We start from the raw sequence: 27,549 nt of genomic DNA, 5'->3' as shown, positions 1-27,549 counted from the left end.
CTATTATTTATATGATTTTTATTCCAATCATTTTTAATATTCCTGTATCATGTTTTTTATGAATTAAAAACATATAATTAAAAAAAAGATGTTACTTACATAATAAAAATTTTATAAGTTCATACAAAAAATTCGAATCAAATAATTTGTAACACATTATTGCAATAACAATTTAGTAATACAAAATAATATACTCAATTGAACGAACTCATTAAACAAAAATACGTACGTCCTTATTCTTAAATAACTTATTTAAATTAAGTATTCAAACTCGTACGAACGAATTCAAAAGAAGTCGACACAAGAATAGAACCTCAGATAACAAGGTGCTAATGGCGCTAACTTTAAAAAAGCCGGTCAAAAGCTAATGTAGTTTTGTCTAAGCTACTCGTTATTCCCCAAGTTAACCCTCTAACGCGACGCCACCCGAACAAAAGAAACGTGCCACAAAAGACCCGCGAAGAAAAAAAAACCGCCTGCTGATTGGTCGATACGGAGTGACGTCACTCGCGCCCCGCCCCCTAGCAACCGTCGCTACACTGAGATGAGAGCGAGCAAGACACGGATCTGTAGAAACGAGACGGATGCAATATTGACGGTGAAACTTCCAATATTATAATGACGTTATTACTTTATTATCGAGCATTAAATTTAGACTATGCCGCATTGATTTACGGTATATTTTACGGAGGCGACGAAAGGTTTGTAAAAGATATATTGAAGCGGTCAGTCGTAAAAGCTGTTATTGTTGGGTTACCGGTTTACCGATTTGGTTAAATTCGTGTGTTAACAGACAGATGCCCGACTGTTTGCTCGCTCTGGCTCGAGCGATTGTACTCCGTCCACCAATTGAACGAGTAATTGCCTTGGACTGATTAATTTGAATTGTATTACATCAATCACCTTTGAAGTTTGTGTATGTTAAGGTTTTAAAGCTTTAAACGTATTATGCTATTGTTTATCGATTGTTCATCTTAATATATTTTTATATAAATAATTTAATAGCCAATTGTTAAACGCTACAGTGACAAAATTAAATGTGTTTTATTTTGTTTTTATTGAACGACAATAAATAATAAAAAATACACGAGACAACAACTTTATTAAATTCAAAGATAGCAAAGAAAACAGTAACAAGTCACACGATTCTAAGAATACGATCAGCTAACACTTCACACAATCGACCCAATCAGAGGTGAAAAACACTATTGAACGCCTCAATACCGTAAGGAACTCCCGAGGGGAAAATGCTAATAGTGCCTCGCGCCTTGCCAAACAAAATCACTTCGCGACCCGAAAATTCGCACTTTCAATGGGCAATTTCACCCCCACCCCAAGCTCCGCCCCTTTCGCAACCCCGACTCGGCACCGGACCGAGCAGTCAGTCACGCTCGTCCGCTTGAGCAAGATGGACGTATCGGATGATCGATATTACGGCTCCCAAACGCCGGACCGTTCCGAAACTAACAGCCCGCGATCACAAATGAGTAGCCCGAATTCCACATCATCGATCAACGTCACGGACCAGTCCATAACGATGTCGCAGCATCAGCAAAACCTCGAGACCTTGAATCGTATGGGGATGTTCTTCCACGCGCAACAGATGCATCTGAATCAGAGCTTCGACGCTGTGAAGTCGCGGTTAGGCTTGACCCAAGTGCCCAATGTTAACCAGGGTCCTCGGCACACGATTGATGCGATATTGGGACTAAACGGGAGTAGGCAGGCGAGAGTTCAGAGTGAGTTCGAGCAGAGAAGGGAGGAGAGGGAGCGCGAGTGTGATGCTGTGCCTGTGTCGCCCGGCGCCGTGGAAAGCGCGGGTGAGTTTAAATAGATGTCTTAATTATAATTGAAACATATCGCTTGTAAGACTGTGCATTGCTTGATGTAAAAAACGCTTGAAGTCAACTCCTAGTATTCACAATTTGGTGCTACTATTTACTAATTCGAATATTAAATTATGTTACTTAAGTACTCTTATACATATTTATGATTAAAAATAATACCAAATAAATACACATATAATATTAATTAAATAAAACACACTTTGTTCCACCGTACCGCTTGAAGTAGTCGCCGAATAAACTTTCCGAAAGCTTATGTTTTCGGAAGGGTTACTTTGCCGCCGTCGGGATAAATACAACTATAAGATTTAAAAGTGCCTGTTTGATACTTACAGCTGAATACACTGATAGAAAAAAAATTCAATTCTCTCATATCATATAATTTAAATATAATTAATTACGAAATTATTTTAAACAACAAACTGACGTAACAGCCGTGAACGTTTTGAGAGTATTTAATGTTATGTTTTAATTAAGAGATTAATTTGTAATTAATTTGTAGTAATCTATCATTATTTTTTAATGAATTTATTTAAAGGTATCGTAGTAAATTAATACTGGAAGCTTTAAACGTAAAAGCCGAAAACATTTGCAATAATTACGTACCTATACATGATTATTTATTTACGTTTGCTTTTTATTTGTATATTTAATATATTTATATGCAACGGATTAAAATAAGTAATTAAATACATAAAAATAATTATTCTCTAGTTTTTTTTTTACTTGACTTCAAGAAATAAATATTCTACGTAGCTCTTGTTAGTATAAATTAAAGAGTAATTTTGTCATAGCAAAGATTTATTGAAATCACAATTATAAGATCCTGTTAGACCCACCGCTGAAGCCTGGGCGTTGTATGTATGTCAGACAGTCTTTTTTATTTTTTTATTAAGTAGATAATTAATTATATTTTAAGAAAAAATATACTTACCTATAATGTAGGTACGTATCAAGGCTGCAATTTGTGTTCAATTGTATAAGTCCAATTAGGTAGGTAGGTACTTTTTCTTTAATTTTTATAATAGAGCTGCCATGTGAGTTGCCGCCGCCTATATCTTATTTAAAAAGTATATTAACTATCCCTTAAATCGCCAATGTGCTATCGACCTTGTGAACTAATAAGTAATACCTTTCATTGGGTCATCTTTAAACCGGAACACAACAATCTCATCACCAAGTTAACGATATCTATCAGTTAAACTAATATCTACATTGTATTGCTATGTACATTCAAGAACCAACAGTTATCGGCATTGTAGCGTTAAGGAAGGCGGAAGCATCCACGAGCGGAGGTTAGGTACTACCATCAGGTCTGGCAGTTGCCACAATGACATTTTGTAACGAAAGCAATTTATATTATTATATTAATTATGGTAATTGTATTTGACTATGTATATTCTAAATATTAAACTAGCAAAGAGAACACTCGTTCCATTTTAAGTTCATCCCAAAGTTTTAGTAAATGCGCGCTTCTTTATTTATTGCCATCACACTATTATTTAATCTACTAGTATTTTATCCCTTATAATGCAAGGGACGCAGAGTGTGTTATGGGTAGGTATAAGCCTCGTCAAGCGGGAGTGGATATAATGTCATTAGGGGCGTTCCCCGGACTAGGCTGACGTAGGTACTAAGCTACCTAGGTAGGGTTGTAAGAATGATTCCTAGACAAAAAACAACACATGATTATTCTATTTATCTCTTTAAATATCTGAAGCATTTGCGTGTATTTTAAAAACCGAGTATGACCTAACGTTTCAAATAAATCCTATAGATAGGTAAATATCTAATAGATTGCAGCTCAATGTGTTTTATACATTGAATAATTAAAATAAAAGAAGATATTGTATTATCTATTATATTATACATCGGCAAAGTTATAAGCGGCTATCTTAACTCTTTAAGACTTTGCCTTAGACATTTTATATAAAGACAATATCGGTGTTAAATGTAAATCTACTTATCTCGTAGCTAAGGTAATTTTTTTACAACGGTAGTTGGCTAGCAATCTATTGGTTCGTAGTTACCATCCTTATACCCATAGACATCGGCACTGAAAGAAATATTACCCACCCTTACCTGGCCAAGGCGCCGCCAACTTTGGGAATTAAGATTTTATGTCCCTTGTGCCTGTAGTTACTCTGGCTGACCCAACCAACCGAAACACAATAATACTTAGTATAGCTGATTGGCGGAAGAAGAATGTGATGAGTGGGTAGTAACTTCCCAGACGGGCTTGCAGAAGTCCTGTCATAGAATACATAATTATCTCATTTGTTGTTGATTCCAATATTATTTATCGAGAAATGTTAAACTTGGCGTTGTTCCCGACAACTTTTGTGTTTTTTCATCTTCAAATATGCTTCTTGTTGTTTGTATGTTTGTGTTTGATTATGGTTCAAATTATTCCTATATTTTCGGTTTCCTCTCTTATTTATATGCCAATGCAAAGTCATATTTATATGGTGACTATTTTATACACACTGTTTATCTTGATGGTACGATATTTCTTAGACAATTTAAGAAGAAATACTTTAACCAGTATTAGTTTGTGTAATGTAAAGAATATCTCCACATAGAATAAAATAGCCAACCCCGCCGTCTACACGCTTCGATCTCTTAAACTACACAACGGAATTTAAGGCGGTATTCATCAATAAACTAAGTGATTCGAGACGGTTTATACGTATAATACCTATATGCATATTACAGTGGAGAAAATCCAAGAATTTATACTTTACCAGAAATAAATCAAGTTTGTTCTTCAATCTAAAGCTTGTAAAGCCAACACGGGTAGCACACTTTAAATTCACGCACGCTTCATACCTATTTGTCAATTATGGCAACATTAATATAATGCAATTAGCAAATACAATTATACATATCTATTTCATCTCAGCTACAATACGACAAAATTAAATTTATTGGCACCATTATTTAATCCTATGAAATAAGAAATACTTCGCTAAAATTTATATATATATTGCAAGCTGGAATGAAGCTTAAAAATAAATGAATAATAAAATGTAGCGATTAAAAATGACCGACTCTAAATAATGTTTTAATTTCACATTCGCGTAACGCAGTTACCTCGACTTACTCAATACAATTCATTAGCAAATGAAATCATAGTGTTTCACGAAGCAGTCACTGTCGATCGAGTTGGTCGAACTGTTTTCTCGATTGTAAGACCACAGAACAGAGATCTACATAAAAGTGGCATTTCAAACAACTTTTAATTACACTTAATGGTAAGGCTTTATGCAAGCCCATCTGGGTATGTACCACCCACTCTTCATATATTCTACCACCTAACAGCAGTACTCGGTATTGTTGCGTTTCGGTTTGAAGGGTGGGTGAGTCAGGGTAACTACAGGCACAACATAACATCTTAGTTTCCAAGGTTGGTGGCGCATTGGCGACGTAAGAAATGGATAATATTTCTTACAGCGCCGTTGTCGATGGGCGGTGGTGGCCACTTACCATCAGGTGGCTCATCTGCTCGTCCGTTTACCTATATCATAAAAAAATACTTTTATTAGCCGAAAACGACTACTCAGTTTTCCGGACACCATTTTTGTATCCACGGTTTGTGTTCATTTTAACACAAAACTATATTTTTTTATAGAAATGGCAACATTCAAAGCATTAGGTTTGATAGTATTAAGGTCATACGCATTAATACCAATGCAACTTCCATCCGATTTCGCGTTCTTTGGTAAAAGTTGCAAGATTATCTAAACTAGAAGCGACTGACTGACGCATCCGGCTCTCCATCGAGTTGGTTTAAATGTTTTTAATTTACTATTAACGTAATGGTAATTGAAGTACAGAATGGTTGCCAATCTCGTGGTTGCTTTAATGTTTTTGTAGTTAATAAGTGCTAATTGTCTAGTTAGTCAAGTTGATCTGAAGTAATGTATTATACATATAAGGAGCTAACCAATTCTCATTTATATATAATATAGATAAAAATCAGTCTCGTGAACAAGACATTCGTAGATAATGTCGAAATATCGAGCTCCACCAAATAAAAATGAAAACATGGTAAACATCTCGTTTCAAATACTTGTAGTAATAAAAATAACAATGTTAATTTAAAATCTTATATAGGTAAAAATAAATCAAAAAATCACAACCAAAACTTTATTAAATATAGAATAATTACGTTATATTGGCTCATTGGCTGTTAAAAAGCGAACAAATCGAAAGATATCTACTTTCGATTGGAATTCAACTGAAAAGAACTAAACTTATTACACATATATTACATACTCGAAATATCATAACGAAAATATATTTATTGTTATTTCATGAAAGCCGAGATGGCCCAGTGGTTAGAACGCGTGCATCTTAACCGATGATTTCGGGTTCAAACCCAGGCTGGCACCACTGAATTTTCATGTGCTTAATTTGTGTTTATAATTCATCTCGTGCTCGGCGGTGAAGGAAAACATCGTGAGGAAACCTGCATGTGTCTAATTTCAACGAAATTCTGCCACATGTGTATTCCGCCAACCCGCATTGGAGCAGCGTGGTGGAATATGCTCCAAACCTTCTCCTCAAAGGGAGAGGAGGCCTTTAGCCCAGCAGTGGGAAAATTTACAGGCTGCTTATGCTTATTATTTATGCTATTTCATGAAAACAAAAATTGTAAAATAAGACATTTCAATTTCGCCGGTGGTAGATTTTTGACTATCATTAAGTAAGCGTTACATTTCCATTAGGTATGGAATAAATAAATTGAATTTAACTTTTAACTCTTTTCTCTAACTTGTTAAATAAAATAAAATTAAATAGATAATTATTAGTAAAGGATACTTATAAATGAATGACATCATAAGCATTATTTAAGCTCTTAATATAAACCCTTTGATTTATTGTATTAAAGGACTACATCAGTTATCCGAATATATATTCTACCGAAAAGAAACGAAAAGACAGTTCAGATTGTTATCTTATATTCACTGAATTTTATTTTGAATTATTTATAATATTATTATTGTACATAATATACCCTAGTTGTTCCTTGTGTCACAAGTTTAACTTAAGTGAGTGCTTAAATAACCTAATTCGAATGCTCACAACTTCCTAGATATTAAATACTGGTTCCTTAATACGTTGCTTAGCAAGAAAAACGAGGTCTACGCTTAGCAAGTTATCTATCAATTACTGTCTCATCTGAATATATCCAATAGCTAGTAGGAAGGCAGATTATCTATATACATTAAAATTGATGTGGTATATCTGTCTGAAGTAATAAAATTCGGCACCGCTCGGCTCTAATATACGTAATTTATGGATAAAAAAATTAATGGGTATTCATCAACCTACATTGGAGCAACGTGGTGGAATAAGGTTTGAGATCTACTTTAAAAGAAGAAGGCCTACTTTACTTGGTGGTTTTGGGCTTTATAAGCTTTTGGCCTTTATAGGTTTTGGGCTTTAAAGCTTTGTATAACCTCTCTGGATAGGTACCAGCCGCTCGTCGTATATTTTATCGCTAAGAAGCAATACTTAGCGTTGCTGTGTTCCAGTTTAAAGGCTGAGTGAGCCAGTGTATAGGCACAAGACATAACATATTAGTTTGCAAGGTTGGCCTACCATCAAATGGTCCAATTGCGCGTCCGCCTATCTATTTAAAAAAAAACCACCCATAAATAAACTAGGTATCTTTATTTGCCACATCATTTAGACTACCCCGATAGATAAGTTTACAGATATTTTCGTATCATGGTGCGATCATGTCGAGATAAATCTATTAATACGAAGTGTAAGACGTAAATAATCCTTTTATCAGCGCAAATAATATTACTCAAAGCACTTCTCGTGACGTTTTCATTGAACGAGACGCTACGGGTTATACTTCCGGTGTTTATGTGGTTATGTAACTTAGAACTCGATTTAATAATACTTTTATACAAAACATTAGATGACGTTATACAAACAAGAAAGTACTGTTTTATATAATTACAAAAACGAAATGTCCTGCTTTTATAAACTCTAATTTATTAATATTGATACTAGTTATATAACGTGTTTTGTTCTCGAGTGATTTATATATTATTTTATAGACTATGTATTTAAATGTTTTGTTAATGTTTCGGTATTGTCTAGTAGTGGCTCACACAAAAGTCTGGAAATAGCCAAAGCGGCTGGCAGTATCCTCGGAAAGCACGTAAAGCCATTAATCCTGTGCCTTTTTCTGGTCGTGTCGGATTTCCCTTTTATATGTTCGTACAGATATTTGTGCACTATAATGTGTCCAAAGCAGATGGCGTTACAAAGCCATATCATCATTCATATCATAAACGGACTTTATTGCTAAATGTCTAACGTTCAACGTGACCTTACCTTACATAATAGCCACGTAAAAACAATCAAAGAAATAAAGAAAAATATTGTTGACATACAAACATTTAATTGTGTAAAAGTTACGTATCTATAAACGTTATTGTACGTACTCGTTGAAGGTCACCATTTCGTATAATTTCTGTGAAATTATTAATTAGTATTATCGCCTATCGTTGTTGGAGATCTAAAAAAGGTCCCGAGCGTTTGGAAAATTCTTATAAAAGTAAATATACAAGCCACGTTATAAACACTGACGTAAGCACCGATAGACTCACGTAACGAGTATTTTAGATTTCGAGATATAGCGATAGAACAGACGGACAGACAGATTGCATAACATTATTCATATGACACTTAAAATTTATGAAAACATTTGCCGATATTTTATTAAAAGATGTACATAAATTTTCTGCTTAATACAATACAGAACAATTCCTAACTAGTTGCAAAATTTTTGACGTTTAATTGACGGAAGACATCTGCACAGAAGTCCGCAAGCAAGAGGCAGGAAAACATAAAGTTCATCATCCAATGGCTCCGTATGTCACACGAGAAATAATTTTGACATTTCGGTCGCTATAAGGAGATACAATCAAGCAAGGTCGTGGATAAAATGTAGTTATAATAATAAATGTTGAACTTGCGTTCCCTTCCAAGTATTTAAGGCTTCGCGTGCGACGAAAACTAACTGAGCTTGTTAAATATTACAGCAGTTTGACCGAATTAGTATTAATTAGCGCTTTCCTTTGATATTTATTTAGAAATTATGGAAGTAAAATTAGTTGAATTCAGCTTATGTTACTATAGTGGGACATTGTTTTAATCAAACTATAGCAACAGGACGCGACTGGATCTTATATCGGAATGTCCGTTGAATATTTTTATATTATGTAAGCTCATTGGAACGAATAATATATAGGAACAAGAACTTGCCATATCTAATCATATTAATTTTACCACTCTGTAAATAATTTTTAAACTCTATGCATTTTTAATCCGTACTTCTGTACTAATATAAATGTGATAGTAATTCTGTCTTTCTGACGCACTCTCATGGCTAAACCTCTGAATACACTTTGGTGAAAATTGACGCGAAGCAAGCAAAACCCCAAGAACGGTATACGCTACTTTTTCACTTTAATTAGGAGGTAATCTGGATAAGGAATTGTATACAAGTACTTGAAGAATTTCCGTCAAGAACTGAATTCCAAGCGAACAGAGTCGCAGGCTTAGTTGGTTAAGTATAATGTTTATTGTTAAAATAAAAATAAAACCAAAACAAAACTTCTTTTAAGATTTTCCAACATGTTGCTCCAATTCCGTTAGTGGATTGGTTTGTAGTATTTTTTTTTTTAGTTTCGAATATTATAAAATACTATATTCTGTTTCAACAGAAATTAATGAAAAAAAACTGCCCGACTAACCGTTTTCATATCTGCTTAAATGAGCGCGTGTAATTCTAAAATTATATAAAATAAAATATCTACGTACATTGCATTGTTATTACATTCATAGTGTTTCAGTTAAAGTAAAAAGTAATTTGTAAGTAAAAGTAAAAAGTAAAAAGTAATTTGAAAGCGAACAGACAAATAAACATATAAAAGTTTTCTTAATACGAAGCAAATAAAAACTATGATAGTAAGTATGTTTATACCCGGATTTGAAGTCAGGGTCATTACTCAAGACCGATATTTATATCGCCCGACCATCTCAGCTTCAATTTTAAAATTATATTAAAATATATCGAATATATAATGGGTTATCTATATTAATAATGTTATGCAGGTTTACGATAGACCCGATCGAAATCTATCCTCAATTTTAGATCGTTAAAAATATTTTTTTTAGTCGATAACATATATCCGCAAAATTCGTATAATCGAGATATTTCGACATAACAAACTGGCGGCCATATTTAGTATATATATTTGTTTAGTTGTATTTATTTTACGCGAGTGAAGTCGGATTTTCATGTATATAAGTATATATATATGTTAATATATTTGAAATAAATTAATTCATATTAGCAATCACGCACAATACTGCGACTCAGCTGCAGCAATACATTCAAGTATAGCACAGAGCCATTACCGCCGGGATGAGCGGTGGTCGGCGTGATAATCGAATCGCAACGTAATCGCGCCCGAATCGATTGTGGACCGCAAATCGAGTACTAATGAAGCTTTAGATTATTCCGATGTGAGCGCAAAATGGCGGTGCGGGTGCAATTATGCGCTACGATTCGTGTTATTTGTTTGTTGTTGCTTTGTGAACTCGTCGTGTGACTCGATCTTAAAAATAACTTTATAGAATAAGGAGTCAGGTCATTGAATAATATTTGATCGTAACAATCGATTTTAAAACGTATTTTTTAAATGGCTCAGGGGCTAGAGAAACATTTTAACAGAAGATTTTGTTCACCAATGAGTTTTCATATGCTAAATTTGGGCTTATGATTTTCTGTAGGTTAAGGAAAACATCGCGCGGAAATCTAGTAAAAACTACCGACTGATTTTGATGAAACTTTTTCAAAGCTTATGCAGATTTAAAAAAAAACTATGTATTTACTCTTTTCGATGACGAGAGCCGGAGATGTAGCAATAAAATCATATCCTAAAATGAGAAATTCGTAATAATCTAAAATATACGCAAGCGAGGTCGCGAGCATAAATTAGTCGTATTATATAAGTAGTAGTACATAAATATTTATCATATTACAGAACTAGCGCCACTCTAATTGTAATTCACTCAAAGAGCCAGCGTGGGCGCCACATTAATTGTATTTACGAGTTATGATTCTTAATTTTCATACTTGTCTCAAGTCGTGCCAATAAAAAGAAATTAAATAACGAACCCATTTGTAAAATCATTAATGCCGAAGAGCTTTAATATGTAGCAACACGGCAAATCTGACACATGATTAGGGTTGCCAGAGAAAAAAAACAAGAGCCCATTATGGCGGTGATGCCGCGAGTGTTACCAGATTATCGATAATTATTACAAAAAGGAGACGAGCGATCGTATCGCGATAAGTGTAAAACATCTTAATGCGTTGCCCATAATGTTTTTATTTGTTTTCTATCGCTGTCGTAATCTTGAGTAATCTAATATACCTATCTCGCTCCAACTAGAGATGTTCGGTTACGAGTGAGGGAGTGTTATATATTTGTGTTTTGACGTTTGATCGCTCAATCTGAAACGCTTCAACTGTGTCACTGAGATTTCGTTTTGCCTAATCTGTGTTTCAAGTGACATGTGATGTCAATTTCTTTTTATTGAATTAAAATGTTTATTTAATCCTGTTTCGAGTGAGATAATTCGATCAAGTTGTTGAATTGTATTAATATTTTAACATTGATAAACATTTTGAAACGTACGAGTATGTTAATTAAGTACTCTTACTTACGTTTAACTGAGACTTATAATGTAGTAACACAAATCAAACTTGACTGGAATAATTAGCTACAGATTCTTAAAAACAGATTCATGATTATTAGAAAATAAATTTACAGAGATATTATTTAATATTTGTTCTTATTTTATCAACAATCAATAAGCAAAAGTAATATTTTAAAATTGGATTAAGAGTTATCACGTTGGGTTAAATAATCGCAATGAATAAAAATATCACATGTATCGCCATGTTTCCTGAGGTTCTGCAACATGTAAACTATCAACTGCCCACTATACAACCACGCTGCAAGCAGTGTGACAGAATCAGCTCCAAGCCACGAGGAATCGAGATCGTTGCCTAAGGGGACATTATTTATTACTTGTAAACTAAGTTATCTATAATTAGTGAAATTCAACATTTAGATTCGATGCGCTATTAGTCTCACAATTCTATTAATTACATGAATCCTGAAAACGTGTAATAAAAGTAAAAGTTTGAGAAACCATGGAAAGTGTTCCGTACCTTGACGTGAATTAACAAATTGATTGTATTCAATTTTTTACACAAATATTCGACAAGTAAAACCAACATTTACAACGACTGGGAAAATTGTAATGAAATGGGAAACCGCTGTCGGAACGGTATCGCATCATGCAAACAGTTACGAGTTGTGTAAATAATTGATGTCCGCCTGCAGTCGTAACTAGCGGCCGCGGTGTTTGCGTTACGAGTGCTGCAGTTATGATGCCAAAACACTAGTCATAACAGATAACTAACAAATACATTACGTTTTAAACACAGGGTGAGACACAGGCCCTCTCACTCAATCATGATATTATTTTATGCTTGTAACGGCTAGGTGTCTTTCATATTGCTTGCTATTAAATAGAAACTTAAATAGTATTATAAAGTTAGTACCTGTACTAAAACCTACCACCACCGTGCTATGCAAAACTGACAAGTTTTAAAAAGTTATGAAATATTTCAAATATTATTTAAACTATTACAGTTTTGGCTCAGTGGCGCGCCCTGGGGGAGGCCTATGTCCAGCAGTGGACTAATACTATAATATAGGCATCAGCCTGATCATAATCATATGATGATGATGATGAGTTTTGATCAACCAATCGATCGATCAATCACCACCCAATCGCCATCCAATGCTGGTTATTCCAGGGTATCTGGTTCCGTCACCTTCATCATTTCATTTTCACTGAGTTTCACCGAGTTTATTTATCAAGGAATTATTGGAAGCATCGAGCTCTTCTCGACGATATATTTGTGTGATATCGATAGGTATTCTGTAAGCCAAATGTTTTTCATTCATTCAAAACTAATATTTCAAGATAACTTGAAATATTAGTTTATTATTATTATTATGTATATAAATACAACTAGTCGTCGCCCGCGACGCCGCTTGCATTGCAGGGGTTGATTTTCAAGTCGTCGGTATTAAAAATTAGCCTGTTTCTTGAATTTCATCGAAATCAGTTTCAGTAGTGTGGTCAGGAAAGCGAAACAGACAAACGGACAGAGACAGACGCGTCAAAACGTTTTAAAATTAGGTATTTTATTGACAATAACTAAGAATTAAATCGAGCGTATCTCTTCCTTAATTACATTTATAATAATTGTAATGAGTTTTTAAAGAAAAGATAAAAAATCATCACATTCGTCTTGGATGTAAGCAGTTCGTTTTTCTAACCGGTGTCAGTTTACAATTTTCCAACCAGTACTGTATGGCTGTATAAAGAAATTTGAATAAAACATTAAGTCCAATCAAAGCACTGAGTTTACGACCAACACACACAATCATATATCAGATTCTAACATCGCGTATGAAACACAAATAGTCTAAATTTGAATATAATTGCATTATCGTTGAAGATACATTAGCATCTAGATTAACATACGCAAACAATTGCGCTGTTTGATTTATAGTGCGCCCTTAATTGCAGACCATTCACTGACAACAGCTGGTACACTATAATCAAACATTTCTCGCTGAGACTTTTATTGCTCCAACTTAATAATAGATTATTTGTCTTGAATTCTCTCGTGACCTTTATTTTGTATGTTTATATCTCGATGCGTATTGATTTATTTTTTTGGAATAAAATCTATGTAATGTTGTTAGTTTATCAAATCGTATTAAAAATATATATCTTATATAGCATTACAATTAACATCTCGCAGTCACAATCAATACGTCTAACTTATATACATATCAGATCAAAATCAAAGTATACTTCACTTGGTAAAGCGTAATCACCAACTCAACACATATTTTACGACCAAAACAATAAATCTTAGTATTATTTTTATATAGTGTATCGGTTTTTAGGATGATTGAGCCAGTATAACTACGGCCACGAACATCTTAGTTTTTCAGTTCCTAGGTTGTTGAGGTATTGGCGATGTAAGGGATGGTTAATATTTCTAACAATGTCATGTCTACAGGGGATAGTAACCTTTTACCATCAGATATCCTATTTAAAAATCTTTATTTACAATATTAGCCCTTGGACATGATTCCACGAAAAATTTTAGAGATATGTGTATTAATAATATATTTATGATAATATAATGTTTATACAGAACAATATACAAAAGTATTAATTCTAAATTCTAGATTATAAGACGAGTATAAGACTAAATTCATAAATAAATGTTATTATTCAATAAACGAATACTTTTTAGAAAAAGCGCTTAGGTTTAGGTTATATTATATACGCTGTTTATTTGAAAAGAGCAACTATGCGAGTTTCTTGCCGTTTCTTCTCGCTGGTGGCTGCTTTTCTGAAACGGTGGTATTATTTAAATATCGACGATTCAAAACGCTTCATTGTGAAGTTTACTTGAATGAAATTGATTTGATTTGATTTATATATGAATAAATACTTTATTCGAATAACCTCCAATGAGCTATTTTGAATCGTCATGCTAATAGATTAAAATCAACGTTAAGCTGCCACCGGTTCGACGAGTAAATTATACCGAGAACTTGAAAGAAAATTTACTAAGTAACATAATTAAAATCACAGTTACAATCTTTGATGCTAATTACATTTACCTACAGCCTTTTAGTGTCAACAAAGATACGAGGGACTGTGGTCGTTGTCTTAATTAGGTATATACATACATATTGAATATAAATATATCATAGAATAATTCGTTATTAGCTTAGTTAAGTCATTTGCATACATTACATATATATTTTCCGCAAAACTTGTTCACTTATTACCGAGGATAGTGAGTTCAAACCCCGGTAGGCAACTGCATGAGCTTATTGCCAATTAAATTCTGCACCTTGAGTATTAAATTCAATAGTATAAGCTCCAAACCTTCTCCCAAACGGCAGAGGAGGACTTAGTCCAGCAGTGGGAAATTTACAGACTGTTTTTTTCCCTTTACGAATGCAATAATGTTTATATATATAATGCCTAATTTGTATATATTAGCGGTTAGTAAGCTATGCCTGGTAGTCGTAGACGCGTTAAAAATACATAGCAGGGCTTTGTATATTCAATACATAATATAATTCCTGCCTTCAGCGTCCAGATTAGTTCTTTCATCAATCAACTGTCTTTTTATTCGTTCTGATAGATCCAGCTAACGCGTTCAATCACATCAACTAAATATATAACTTATATATTATATGTTTTAAGCATTTATGTATATTGTGATATCAAAAGTTGACTGAGAATGCATATATAGATTAACGCTGCATTTTGTACAAAACAATTGTTTTGTGAAAATAAATAAAGTACTCAAATACATAAGAATTTACTAACAGTATTTAAAACGGGATATTTACCATGTTTTTTTATTTTTATTTGGTGGAGCTCGATATTTCGAAATTCTCTACGAATGTCTTGTCCACGAGAGTCTCGTAACACTGTTAGTAATAAAAATAACCATGTTAATTTAAAATCTTATACATAAGAAATACAATTTATTTCAATAATATATATTAAAAATCCCTAAGAAATTTAATTATGCATAATTTTCAACTTAATTCATCTTTCCAGGTGAAGGTTCATGCAATAGCAATGATGGTTTCCAAGCACCGGTAGATGATAAGTCAGCGAGTGACGATGACGCGCCTCGTCCAGGTTCCGCAGCGGATAAAAAGAAACATCGCAGGAACCGCACAACGTTTACCACCTACCAGCTGCATGAGCTGGAGCGAGCTTTCGAAAAGAGCCACTACCCAGACGTATACTCGCGGGAGGAACTCGCGATGAAAGTCAACTTGCCTGAAGTCAGAGTTCAGGTAAGTTTTATGATACCAATAATATCACAGATTTGTAAACAAAAAATATGGCCATCATATTTCAACACAAGTTTCGTACTCAAATTTTTTGTTCGATTTAATTGTTAGTAATAATAATTGACTATTGAAATTCAGTGTTAACAAACTAAGCGCAGCACAATATATATTAATTTCGAATATCCTTCAAACCATTTAACATACAAAAAGCGGAACTAAATAATATCGCCCTTTATTAAGTGAAATGTGAAGTTCGCAAATAGAATTGCCTGGAAGGGTAAGGGCCTATAATGAACCCAAGGGGCTTATGTCACTCAATCCCCTATACGAAAGACGAACATATGTCAAACCAACACCAGCATTACGAGAGCTACGGGACCCCATCTCATAGAAATTGTCTATAGGGCCTAAACGTGATCGGAGGGATCATTTTACTCTGGACGTGACCTAATTGCTTCCTTGGGACATCGTCAAAAATGAAAAATTTCAAGCCAATTTAGATTTTATCCCATTGCCAAAAAGCTTAATCAAAACGCATTTCGCGGTTGGGACCTTTGTCAAATGATGCGGTTGTAGCTAATCTGGTAGTTAATAAAGGGTTACGAATGTTTTTGATGGGAAAACGTGTCATTTTGCAACGCTATTGCAAAGATTAACTAGCAACGGTGCGAGACGGCCATTGTAAGTATTGTTGGCACTGTTCGGAGAAGCTTGTTTTGTACTCATATCTTCTTACCGTTTAACAGTTCAACTATTTTATTATTTAATTTTAAATTTCAATCGTAGCCACGATCGTTATAACATACGTCCAAATAGGTTTCATTTTATTTAATTCCCTATTTTATTATCTCTTATAATAATGTAGTCAAGATTTTCCTTTATACTTTAGGTATTTGCTTTCGGCAATATAAAGCTGACACTGTAAGAAATCTAAACCACTACTAACACGATTTTTGCCGCCCACCACGAAATGATAGGTTTCCTAGTTCTAATGGTAATCGTACCATAAGCTAATATTTCATTTTCAAACCAACCTACAGCATTAGAAATTATTGCTGTTTAAAATCTGAATAGCTGTTGGCAGACTTCTGATGACAAGCTTCATTGAACCTATTTTTCCAGATTTTCGAATTGTGCACGTATATTACAGCTAATTATATCGTTTGTCCGCAATTCATCAATTTCTTAACCGGCTGATAGTTTCAATTAGCGCCCCTAGCGCTCTCGTGACGGTCATCGCTGTCTGAACTCGGCGCCAAATTACCCGTTCCCGTTAATGTCTCAATTACGGCGGAAAAGATGTTTTCGCTCGGTTTTTAAGCGAGGGTAGTATTAACAATTACTTCGGTGATTACTTCAGCTCTTCAATGAACGTTGTATTCTATGTCTGTTGCTTAATGTTCTGTTTCTCGTTTATTTTACTCAATAAAAGTAAGATCATTGTATCGATGAACAGATGCTGAAAGTGTTATTTGAATTTTAAATGCTTGCAGTGACTTCATTCGATATTCATTAATAGTCGGCTACAGTTAATAGCAAAATCGTATTTGAAACATGTTTATTGTTTTATTTAATGGTAGCCGTTTGTAATTTTTAAGAAGACGGAGTGAGTAATCAGAATCTTACTAAATACAATACTAAAGCTAAAGCGTCTACCGGTTCAAACCGGGAAAAAAACCGGGAGGAAACTTAGTATATGCTCTATTCCACCAATTCATTAACATAGCATATGTTAACTCAATACAATTAAATTGACGATTTGATAATCAACAACTTCCAAATTGTCGCTTCAATAAAAAATCTTGAGTTTAATAGCCCCTAATTTAATAAAGCTTTTTTTGTAATATAATAAAAAAAATATTGATTGAAAAGTTAAGTCTCACGTAGCTGGACGTTATATCTGCAATAAACAACCTCTGTTAAAGTGATAGCGCTTTAAAGCTGAGTATTCGCTAGACGGTGCTATGGAAGTCAGTATAGTAGTGTTGATACGCAAGCAAGCGCGGGTTTAAGCGAATTACCGGTCGCGTCCGACGTCGCCCGTCCTTAACTACTCATATCCAACTATATTTTGATATTGACGCCTTTGAATATATAGTACTATGTCAGTTTATACACTATTGTATTTTGAAGTCTAAGGTTAGTTAAATTCTACCACCAATAAATTTTCTTTTTCATAATTGATATTTGAATAGTTGGTACTAATAGATGCAAAAATGGAATTAATGTGATTTTTTTAGGTATTCTATTTCCGTAAGAAAAAAAAAAGAATTCACTGCCTATTTTGGTAGGGTTTAATTTAACAATCAATAAGTAAGTGTAATGCTTCTATATTGAATAAAGGAATTTCAGTTTGAGTTTTGAGTTTGAATTACCAGATGGTCAGTGGTCACTACCACCTGACACTGGTAATACTAGAAGATCTCTAATACACATACACTGTCTCCGAGGGGCCAAACAAGATATCTAAGATGCTATACAGTATAACTGCTGGAACTGATGAATTATAATAAAACTTTTATATTAAATATTTTGTAAGAATTCTGCGATTATATCTTAGATAAGATATTATAAAGAGTTGCTTACTCTAATCTTCACAGCCAAACCACTGAAACGAATTTGATTACCTTTGGTATGAAGCTAGCTTGAACCCAAGGAAGAACATAGGCCTTTTTAGACCTGACGCCGGACCAATTCCTAAAACGTGCGGGCGACATCTAGTCTTTTATATATTAAAGTAGAAAGTACTTGAAAACTAAACGAATGTTGTTACACATTTCAATCACATCATCCCGCTGTTTTTCCGTTACTACCCCGCATAATACAAGCTATTAAGCACTTATCTTATCTTTATCTATATCTACTGTGACAATAGAGCTCAGCTGAATGGAGTCACTCACACGTATTGTATTGTTAACTGCAGATCCGTGACCTCTTGAAGTGAACAATTGAATGTAAGTCTGACGCGAATGAATGAACAGTCGTTTGATTGTATAATAATCAAATGTTAACATATAATTCAACGTCAGAAACGTTTCATGTCGTAACGTTACATATTGAAACGTTGCACTGAAATCTTAATTAATTGCATTATTCGTCTATTTCTTTATCATATTGAAAATTGTAAATAACGAAAATTACCAAAAGAAACCGGTGAGCTTTTTTTTGTTGGCATTTTTACGTTAGTATAGTTAAAATAGTTTTTAGTGTAATTATAAATAAGTAAGAGAATAAATGAATATGAATATAAATTTATGACGTCCAAAGAGGTTTCACTTCAAATACATTTAATATTTTGGATTCGATGACTGATAAGCTAGGCAGTAATTATACATTTTTTCTTTTTCATTCCCTTGCCAAGTCATTCATCTTTTTTCATTGTGAAGGGCGAGTGGAATTGTGTAATAACTGTATCGTGTAATAGTGCGCCACCCTTGAATATAAACTTTGATCATATAACCAAATTTTCTATCAATTCTTTGCCAACCTTGGAAAACAAAATAGAAATTATCCCGCTTAGTTTCGTCCACTCGTTCTCCTGAAGTCTGAGGTGTTTATTTCCAAACTGATAAAAGCGAATAATTAATAAATACTTTGAATAAATAATTTTATTTTGACTCTAGACTTTTAGTCCGTGTAGTAAAATAACATTGAAATTATAAATAGTAATTATAATGTCTTTTAAAATCCTTATAGTTTGTTCGATACAAATTGTATTGTATCTTTTGAGTGTATTAAAGCACAATAGAATCGCGATAGTAATCGAATTGGCTACATTTAACGCACTATTGAATTAGGGTTACCATAATATATGTTTAATTTAAGACAAATTTTACACGCGGTAGTCAACAGATAAACTAATATTACGTATTCTTAATCTATAAACTAAGAATTTAATTAAATAATTTATTGTATTCATTAAATTTACAATAAATAAAGGTAATAATATGGTGATCAAGGATATTTAGAACATACTGTACACTATGAAAACTTTAAAAAAAACGACATACGTTATCGTTTGGAAGCATGTTCATCTTTAATACACATACCTATATGTATTTTTAAGAGAAAGATATTATTAGTTACATTGAATTAATTTGTAATTATATTTATGTCGCTGTAAGGCTAATATAATTAAAATTCATAAAAAAACATCTCGACCAGAGAGCACCCTACCTTTTAACAGTAATAAAACGTCAATGTCCCCAAAGCTGCAAACACTTGCTCCCCCTACACCTCAATTGCTTGTCACTTATCATTCGCACGCTCGACTTGCGACAGAAATGCGCTAATAAACGTTTTTGTACGAAACACCCTGTATAGAACTTAACGACACTGGAAATGTGACCTTATTCCACTACATTACGGTTCTCGTTCGCGTGTATTTGTGTTTTTTTTCACCGTAGGGTTGAAATAAAATACGTTTTATAATGTTTGTTTGGCGTGAACGCATTGTTTCGGACGGTTTCGCGCGTTAAGAATGTTTTTCTTTGGTATCGTTTTCAATGGGCATTTTTAGTGTAATTATGGGGTCGATCGGTATCAAGAGTAATGGTTCGTTATTAGCATTGTTACCGGCTGGGATCGGTTCGAATAAATGATATGCAATGATGTATGAATAAGTATTTAATAACTTTGATTTAGACATTGATAAGCCAAGCATTAGTTACTTACTTTACTCCAAAGGTTGTTTAGAAAGAATGACTTATGTATATAATACTTGATGATAGGACTCTCTGCTAGCACATTTATACCGCCCATGCATTACCTATTCTACCGCTAAACAGTAATTCTTAATATTCTTGTGTTTCGGTTTAAGTGTCAGTGAGCCACTGTAACATAACATAATGTAAGGGATGGATTTGTTTCAATCCGATATATGTCTGATAATTTTGCCACCTGATAGTAAACGATCATTACCATCTCTAGACATATGCGTTGAAATAAATATTGATCACTCCTTACATCGCCAATGCACCGCTTGGGAACTAAGACGTTATTTTATCGTGCCTGTAGTTAAACTGGTTGTTTAATCCTTCAAACCGCAACACAACAAAACTCCATATTGCTGTTTGTTATTAGAATATATGACGAGCGGTGATACCTACCCAGACGGGCTAGCACAGTGCCCTACCATCGAGTATCTTTAAGTCGCCGATCACTTTAATAAAGCTCTTTTTAATATGTAATGCGATACAGACTACATATTCAATGCTATATTACTTTGATGTTTTTAAATTAAAAATGAATGTAACATAAAACATTGTACACCTCTCTTCTCGGTAGGATAAAAACAACAAACTGCAGAGTAATGAGTTAACAGAGCTCGCGGACTCGATTAGCGCGCGACGTGTTAGCGCGCTATTAATTTCTATTATAACTTAAGTCCTATGAGCTTGTTCTAGATCTGAAGCTACTGGATGTGACATGCATTGACGTTATAATACTAATCCATTACCATAGCCTTCAAGCCCTCTTCTAATACTTTCTACGTATACTATATAGATCGTTGTTTTATATTATTCAACTATCTGCTGGTTATCCCATAACGGCCATATTTCTTTAAGTATATAAGACAATAAATATAGAAGCCAGACATAAAATTTTAATTAGATACAAAATTTTCAAAACAAACGACGTTGTTAAATACATGTCTGTTGAAATGTTATCACAGGCTACATTTTAACATGTCATGGTAGTCTCAAATTTCTGTGTCAGTCATATGACGAGACTGTCTTATCTAGTATCGTAAGATCTTTGTTTGGGCATGAACCGATATAATTCAGTTAAGAGCGCCGAGTTTGCCGTCACCCGCTCTGAATATATGGACATACATGATTACATTATATTGTAAATACTACATACACAACTATTAACAATTACTCTCACACACACACACACATTGACGGTAAATAAACTTTTCAGAATAAATATTATTTTGATAGAAGATTAAGACGTTTCTTCTCCATTCTTACGAATCACTATGAAATTCAATGTAAGGGTTCAGGCGCAAAAAAATGGCTTCATTTTGCTTTTCTAAGTTACAGATAATTTTTTGACGGCAAAACTCAATTACTCGGCGCAATCTTATATTTGAACTAAGAACCTCAGGATCTGCTATCCTATATATAGCCAGTAGACCAATGAAGGAGTCTACAAATGTATGTACCTACATATGGTTTTTTTTAAATGTTTTAATTTTGTGCGTAAAAAGTAACCTGTATAATTATTTAGTTCAAGGTCATTCATTTCTTACCACGTTTGGAGCGCCCTCCACCACGATGCTACACTGCGGGTAGCTTTCATTGGCCAGAATTTCATCCAACACTAGTAGTTTTCCTCAAAATGTTTTAATTTAAAGACTTGCAAACTTTACCAATTATTTATTTACAGCCAAGAAATTATACTTGGAATTTATATGTAAAAAAACATTCAACTATTTATAAAATAGACTTTAATGTGCTAATACACCTACTACGGTTGTCAGTGGAACTTATTAATTTCATAGTACTTATAATAAAGACAATAAAGAATCTTGTATAATAATCGGCTAAAACATAAATTCAGGTAAATAGCCTCAGATGAATTTATGACAGAATAATCAACAAACAAATTGAACCTAGGACCCTTTCTTACGGATCAAAAGCTTAAGTATAAATAACCCTCTTCATTACCCTCATAAACAGGCGAAAAAAGACGTATCACACCCCATAACATTTCACCCTAAGGAAGTAAAATGATATACATCCTACACATTTGCTAAAACATTGCAAAGAAATTTGACTTTTACTTTCTTCAACACAAGAACTAATACAGTATACATTATTTATTGCAACGCTCAGTGGCTGGGAATATGTAGCGACGAGCTGAAAGTAAAATTGGCTCACGGTATTGTGATCTTTATAGACATTACGTTAAGAGCGTCAATTCCATATAGTTTCGTCTGAGAAATGACTATTGAGGTTGAACCGTATCGAATCGCTTCCATGCTGGATGTCTCACGAGTCTTACCCGCTTATTTCCGTGACGACACTTGAATGATAAATAAAATTACCCTAAAATTGATTTATATTTTCTTAGTAAATATCTATTCAATTTGACGTAGTTTACTTTAATGGCTCGACTCGTTAGTTTAGTGGTAAACTTACAGAGCTGCAGCTCCCGACGTCTCACGTTTAATTCTCGAGGCCTGAGTACCTATGTATATCTCGTCGTTGCGAAATATCGACAAATTTGAATTTTATACTCTTAGTTAGGTTAGTAAGGGGCTGCACTGTGCACATAGTGGTACACTATTTTTTTTCGAACGAGCAAATGGGCCGCCCAATGTTATCTAAGTGGTCACCACCGCCTACAGACATTAGAGCTGTAAGAAGTATTAAACATTCCAATGCGCGGCCAATCTCGGGAACTAACACGTTACGTTCCTTGTGCTGAAGTTAAACTCGTTCACCCTCCTTATCGTCTTCTTGAGACGACAAAAGTTGTATTGCGAATCGGCGGAAGAATATCTGATGAGTGGGTGGTTCCTACCTAGACCGGCTTGAAAAAAGTCAAACCACCAAGTAAATCACTATTATACCTAATATCTCTTGTGCGGGATAGTCTCGGGATTAGGTGCCATGTTCGAATTCAGAAATGAATTAAGTACTTTTAATAGAAACGGTTCCGATCACGTGACAACAAACTAATAAATAATATAATTTTAATCACAAAAGTAACAATTAAAAAAAAAATAACGTCTTAACCCGATTCTCAATAAAAAAAACTATAATCATATAAAAGCGTTAATACCGTGCATTATGGCACTAATCAATGGCGGATCACATCAATAGACCGAATCATAACTTGCATTGTTAAATAATAATTTGATTAAAATTTGACGGCTCCTTCCTGTATAAAAAACCTTTAAAAAATAAAACAGGAAACTGCCTAATATAAGGGTAATTCAATTACTCCATATAAAATAACCGACCATTACCGCTGACATTTGAAAGGAGCCTTTTTAAATGGAATCGGGCGGTATCCAGGGTCTGAGTTACTTGGTCGGCTCAACAAAGAGTATGTCTGAATTACCTCGAATATTAATTGTAGGTTCCGTACGTATCATGTCGGTGTAGATTACGAACGCCGGCGGAACTCCAAACTTGATATTTCCGTTTTGATAGTTTTTATTACAGAACTGTTATGGGAATTTCGCGAATTTCGCTTCAACTAAATAAACAGGTATGTATGGTTTTCTTATTTTTATATAAATTACCTCTAGGTACTTGAAAGATCGCAGGGCGTAGTCTGAACAAGACATGTGAACTTATTTTGCGGGGATTATTTTACACATTTTTAACAAGGTAAGTAAGACTTGGTGGTAGGGCTTTGTGCAAGCCCATCTGGGTACCACGGACTCATCAGATATTCTACCGTCAAACAGCAATACTTAGTATTCTTGATTTGTTGAGTTCCGGTTTGAAACACGCGACGTATTATCTTAGTTCCCAAGGTTAGTGGCGCATTGGTTTGATGTAAGGATTTTCTATTATTTCTGACAGCGCTAATGTCCATGGGCGGTGGTGACTACTTACCATCAGGTGGTACATTTGCCCGTCCGTATAACTATTACATAAAAAATACTCGGAAGTGTTTTTTCACTTTAGAAGTTCATTTCAGACTGACTTTATTTTAGACATTCATATTGACTGTTGAGTGCTAACAAATCTGCCACTAATAAAAAATATGTTTCTGAAATGTTAATAAGAACGCATTAAGTCATATTACATTGATTATTTCTGCATTGAAAACGACCATTTATTGAGAAACGTATAACTATATCATTATTTGGTGTCATTGTTTTTATTAATTATTATTTATTATAGTTAAAAAATGTTAATGTTAATTTAATTCTTATTTCTAATCATTGATAATATTTAATTTATATTTTTAATACATATGCAAATGTGATAGTGGATGGTGAGACTTCTTATAAATAGTAGAACATTTGCCAAGATAATTTTGAAATGTTTTTATTTTTTGATTCGTTATTGTATCTACTGTTGGTTGTTCTGTTGAAAATAAAATAAAATAAACAAATAGTTCCAGCTAAAATAGTTATTTATGATCTAAAAATAATTTAAGCTGGACGAGATTGTGACACTGTTTTTAGTGGCAAACCTACATGACACACATTGGAGTTGGAGTTTTTAAGTATGTTTATATATTCAAATTTGCAATACCTTCGTTAGATCTATGAATTAGGTTGTTTACGTTAACGACTACGTGAATTTCATATATATTTAAATGTTAAAGTATTTAGCGCCAATATTGCCATTTTGTTGTACAACAATGGCGGCCTGCGCATGCGCACAAACAGATTATCCGTCTAATTTGACAACTATTCAACTGAATTCAACGCAGCGGCCAATTCAATACCTACTATTCAATTCGGTGTTGAGTGTCGGCGCTTTATAAAGATTAAGAAACCATTAGCCGAGAACATTTATATATTATAAAATGGACTTTATTTTCTAAATCATAAGGTCCACGGTTTATTTACTATGATATACTAAATTGGCCTAAAGATTTAAAACTATTTTTAACAATTTATTTCTTAGTTAAATTTCACCTTTATGTCTAGTTATGAAAGATTCAAAATACGTTTTTAAAATCTTATTTAAAAATTAAGAATTCATGACAATTTTAAGAGCATGGTCCAGTTTATTGAGACATGTTTGTTGTTCAATTTGTAACTTTATGATTATTGAAATAAGTTATATTGAAAGTCTCATTGTGTCTGGTATTCTAGTGTTATTCGACACTGTTAGTGAGCTCCTGGTTTCTTACTATCGGGTATCGGATTCCTACTATTATATATAAGTCGGATTATAATGCTTGCCTCGGAAGGACGACACAGCCGGCTCCTTTATACTAACTATCCGTATTTTGATCTATTTGCGGATTTAATTTCACTTTCGTTGAAAAAGTATCGTTTCGTCAATATTTCGGACAAATGGTTTAAAACTATTCCAAAAATGGAAGAGAATCGATTTGCCTCAACCACTTAAAATGTTCCTTCTATATTGTAGTTTGAAAGTCATACTTTGTCCTCACTAATTATCAAATCACAGCTACAGTTTCAGAGCTTAAGAAGCTGAAATTTGGAATATTGACTTAAATTATAAAGTAAGCAGCTGCAAAAGGGATTTTTGGTAATTTCAACTTTGAGAGTTTGAACTGAAGGGTAACTTTGTGCGAATTTTATCCGTAGGAAGTGAGGATAATTAGTAGGTATATAAGAACCTTGCCTAGGCGTTTCATTCGCATTCATTATATCCGTTAGCTACTCAGGCTGGTTGGGCTACTGCTCAGCCCCTTACCATAAAAGAAACCTACGGTCTGCAGATATTGATAAATTGACTATTTTTTTACTATGATAAATATTAAGATGCGTGAAATGTGTCGCTTATGATTACATATTATTTTTGAACCGGCTATTTGGACATGGCACATGTTAAGATGTAGTTGTGGGGTGCCGTCGTACTTAACGCACCTCTTTGGTCAGGAAGTTTGTGATTGAAGTCATCTAAAATTTTACGTGTAAAATAAACATTAAAAAAAATCTTAATACAAAATATATTAATAATTCATTTTAGCTACCTACGGCGGTTTTTGTTTATCGAAAACAAAAAATAACGAAAGACTGTTCAGAACCGTAATGAAGTATATCAAAAATAATAATACAAATTATTAACAATATTCTAAATAACATTAAGTATAATAATCTGTACGTCTGTATCAGAAGTAATTTCTCCATCTGTCTCGTGTAAGTAATAGTTAAACTCCAAACTCATTATGATGTAACCGAATACTGTTGCGTGGATTGGCGGTTGCGACGCGGCCAATTAGAGACGAACACGTGACCGACATAAGGTCGACACGAGACCGACACGTGGATCGGCGACTTTTGCATTTTCGCATGTTTATTTATTGTTTGGAACTTTCGTTTGTAATGTTCCTGTCACTGTATCGAAACTGTATAAATACATTTTATTATACTTTATTTTAAGAAGCAAATCAGTTGATTTTTGATAGTCTTCGGATTTGCCTGTATCGTTCGTATCGCCCATGGGTAGCAGACGTGTTATATCATTTCCATCCGGTTGTCTATTGCTATTGTCACTGAGTAATGAGATTTGGTACGTAAAGGACCACCTCGCGAGATAGCACCTCGGCTTTGCACGTTGCCGGAATGAGGCCTGTAATTACACTGGTTCACTAACCTTCATTACAGGAGCACAGAAATACACTGCAAGCTAATATATTGAAATATAAAATAATACATACATACAATATAGCATAAGTAACGGGTAAAAATATTGTATTTTTTTATATATTAAATTACTATATACTCAATCAAACTAACCGTAACTGAGTGAGTAACTGACATGCAACACTGATGAGTTTCTTAGATAACAAAAGTGAGCCCTAACAAAGAAAATATGTTTCTTTTTAAAATATAATCTGTTTATGATACTGGAAGTGCCATCGATAATTTTACATGTACAAAGTATGTACAAGTATGTTGTTTCGTGGAACTATGTTACAATATAACTTAAACTTTGTGCATTTGTATCCAAAGTTTCATTACCTTAAAACGTTTACCTTGAAAATGCGAACTAAAAAAAGGAACT

At 33.7% G+C, this 27,549-nt stretch overlaps 1 protein-coding gene across 1 annotated transcript in view; it reads left to right on the top strand.

Moving 5' to 3' along the window:
* Positions 1 to 1,408: 1,408 nt before the first annotated feature.
* LOC125072786 (retinal homeobox protein Rx1-like) overlaps positions 1,409 to 27,549 on the top strand; it is a 39,996-nt gene continuing 13,855 nt past the window's right edge. Inside the window, exons 1-2 of the mRNA XM_047683480.1 lie at positions 1,409 to 1,820; positions 15,627 to 15,871. Of these exons, the coding sequence (XP_047539436.1) occupies positions 1,409 to 1,820; positions 15,627 to 15,871 (657 nt within the window). The remainder of the gene's footprint in view (positions 1,821 to 15,626; positions 15,872 to 27,549) is intronic.

The sequence above is a fragment of the Vanessa atalanta genome, chromosome 22 (genome assembly GCF_905147765.1).
Source record: "Vanessa atalanta chromosome 22, ilVanAtal1.2, whole genome shotgun sequence".
Classification (NCBI taxonomy): Eukaryota; Metazoa; Arthropoda; class Insecta; order Lepidoptera; family Nymphalidae; genus Vanessa; species Vanessa atalanta.
This window is presented reverse-complemented; position numbering and strand designations above follow the sequence as displayed.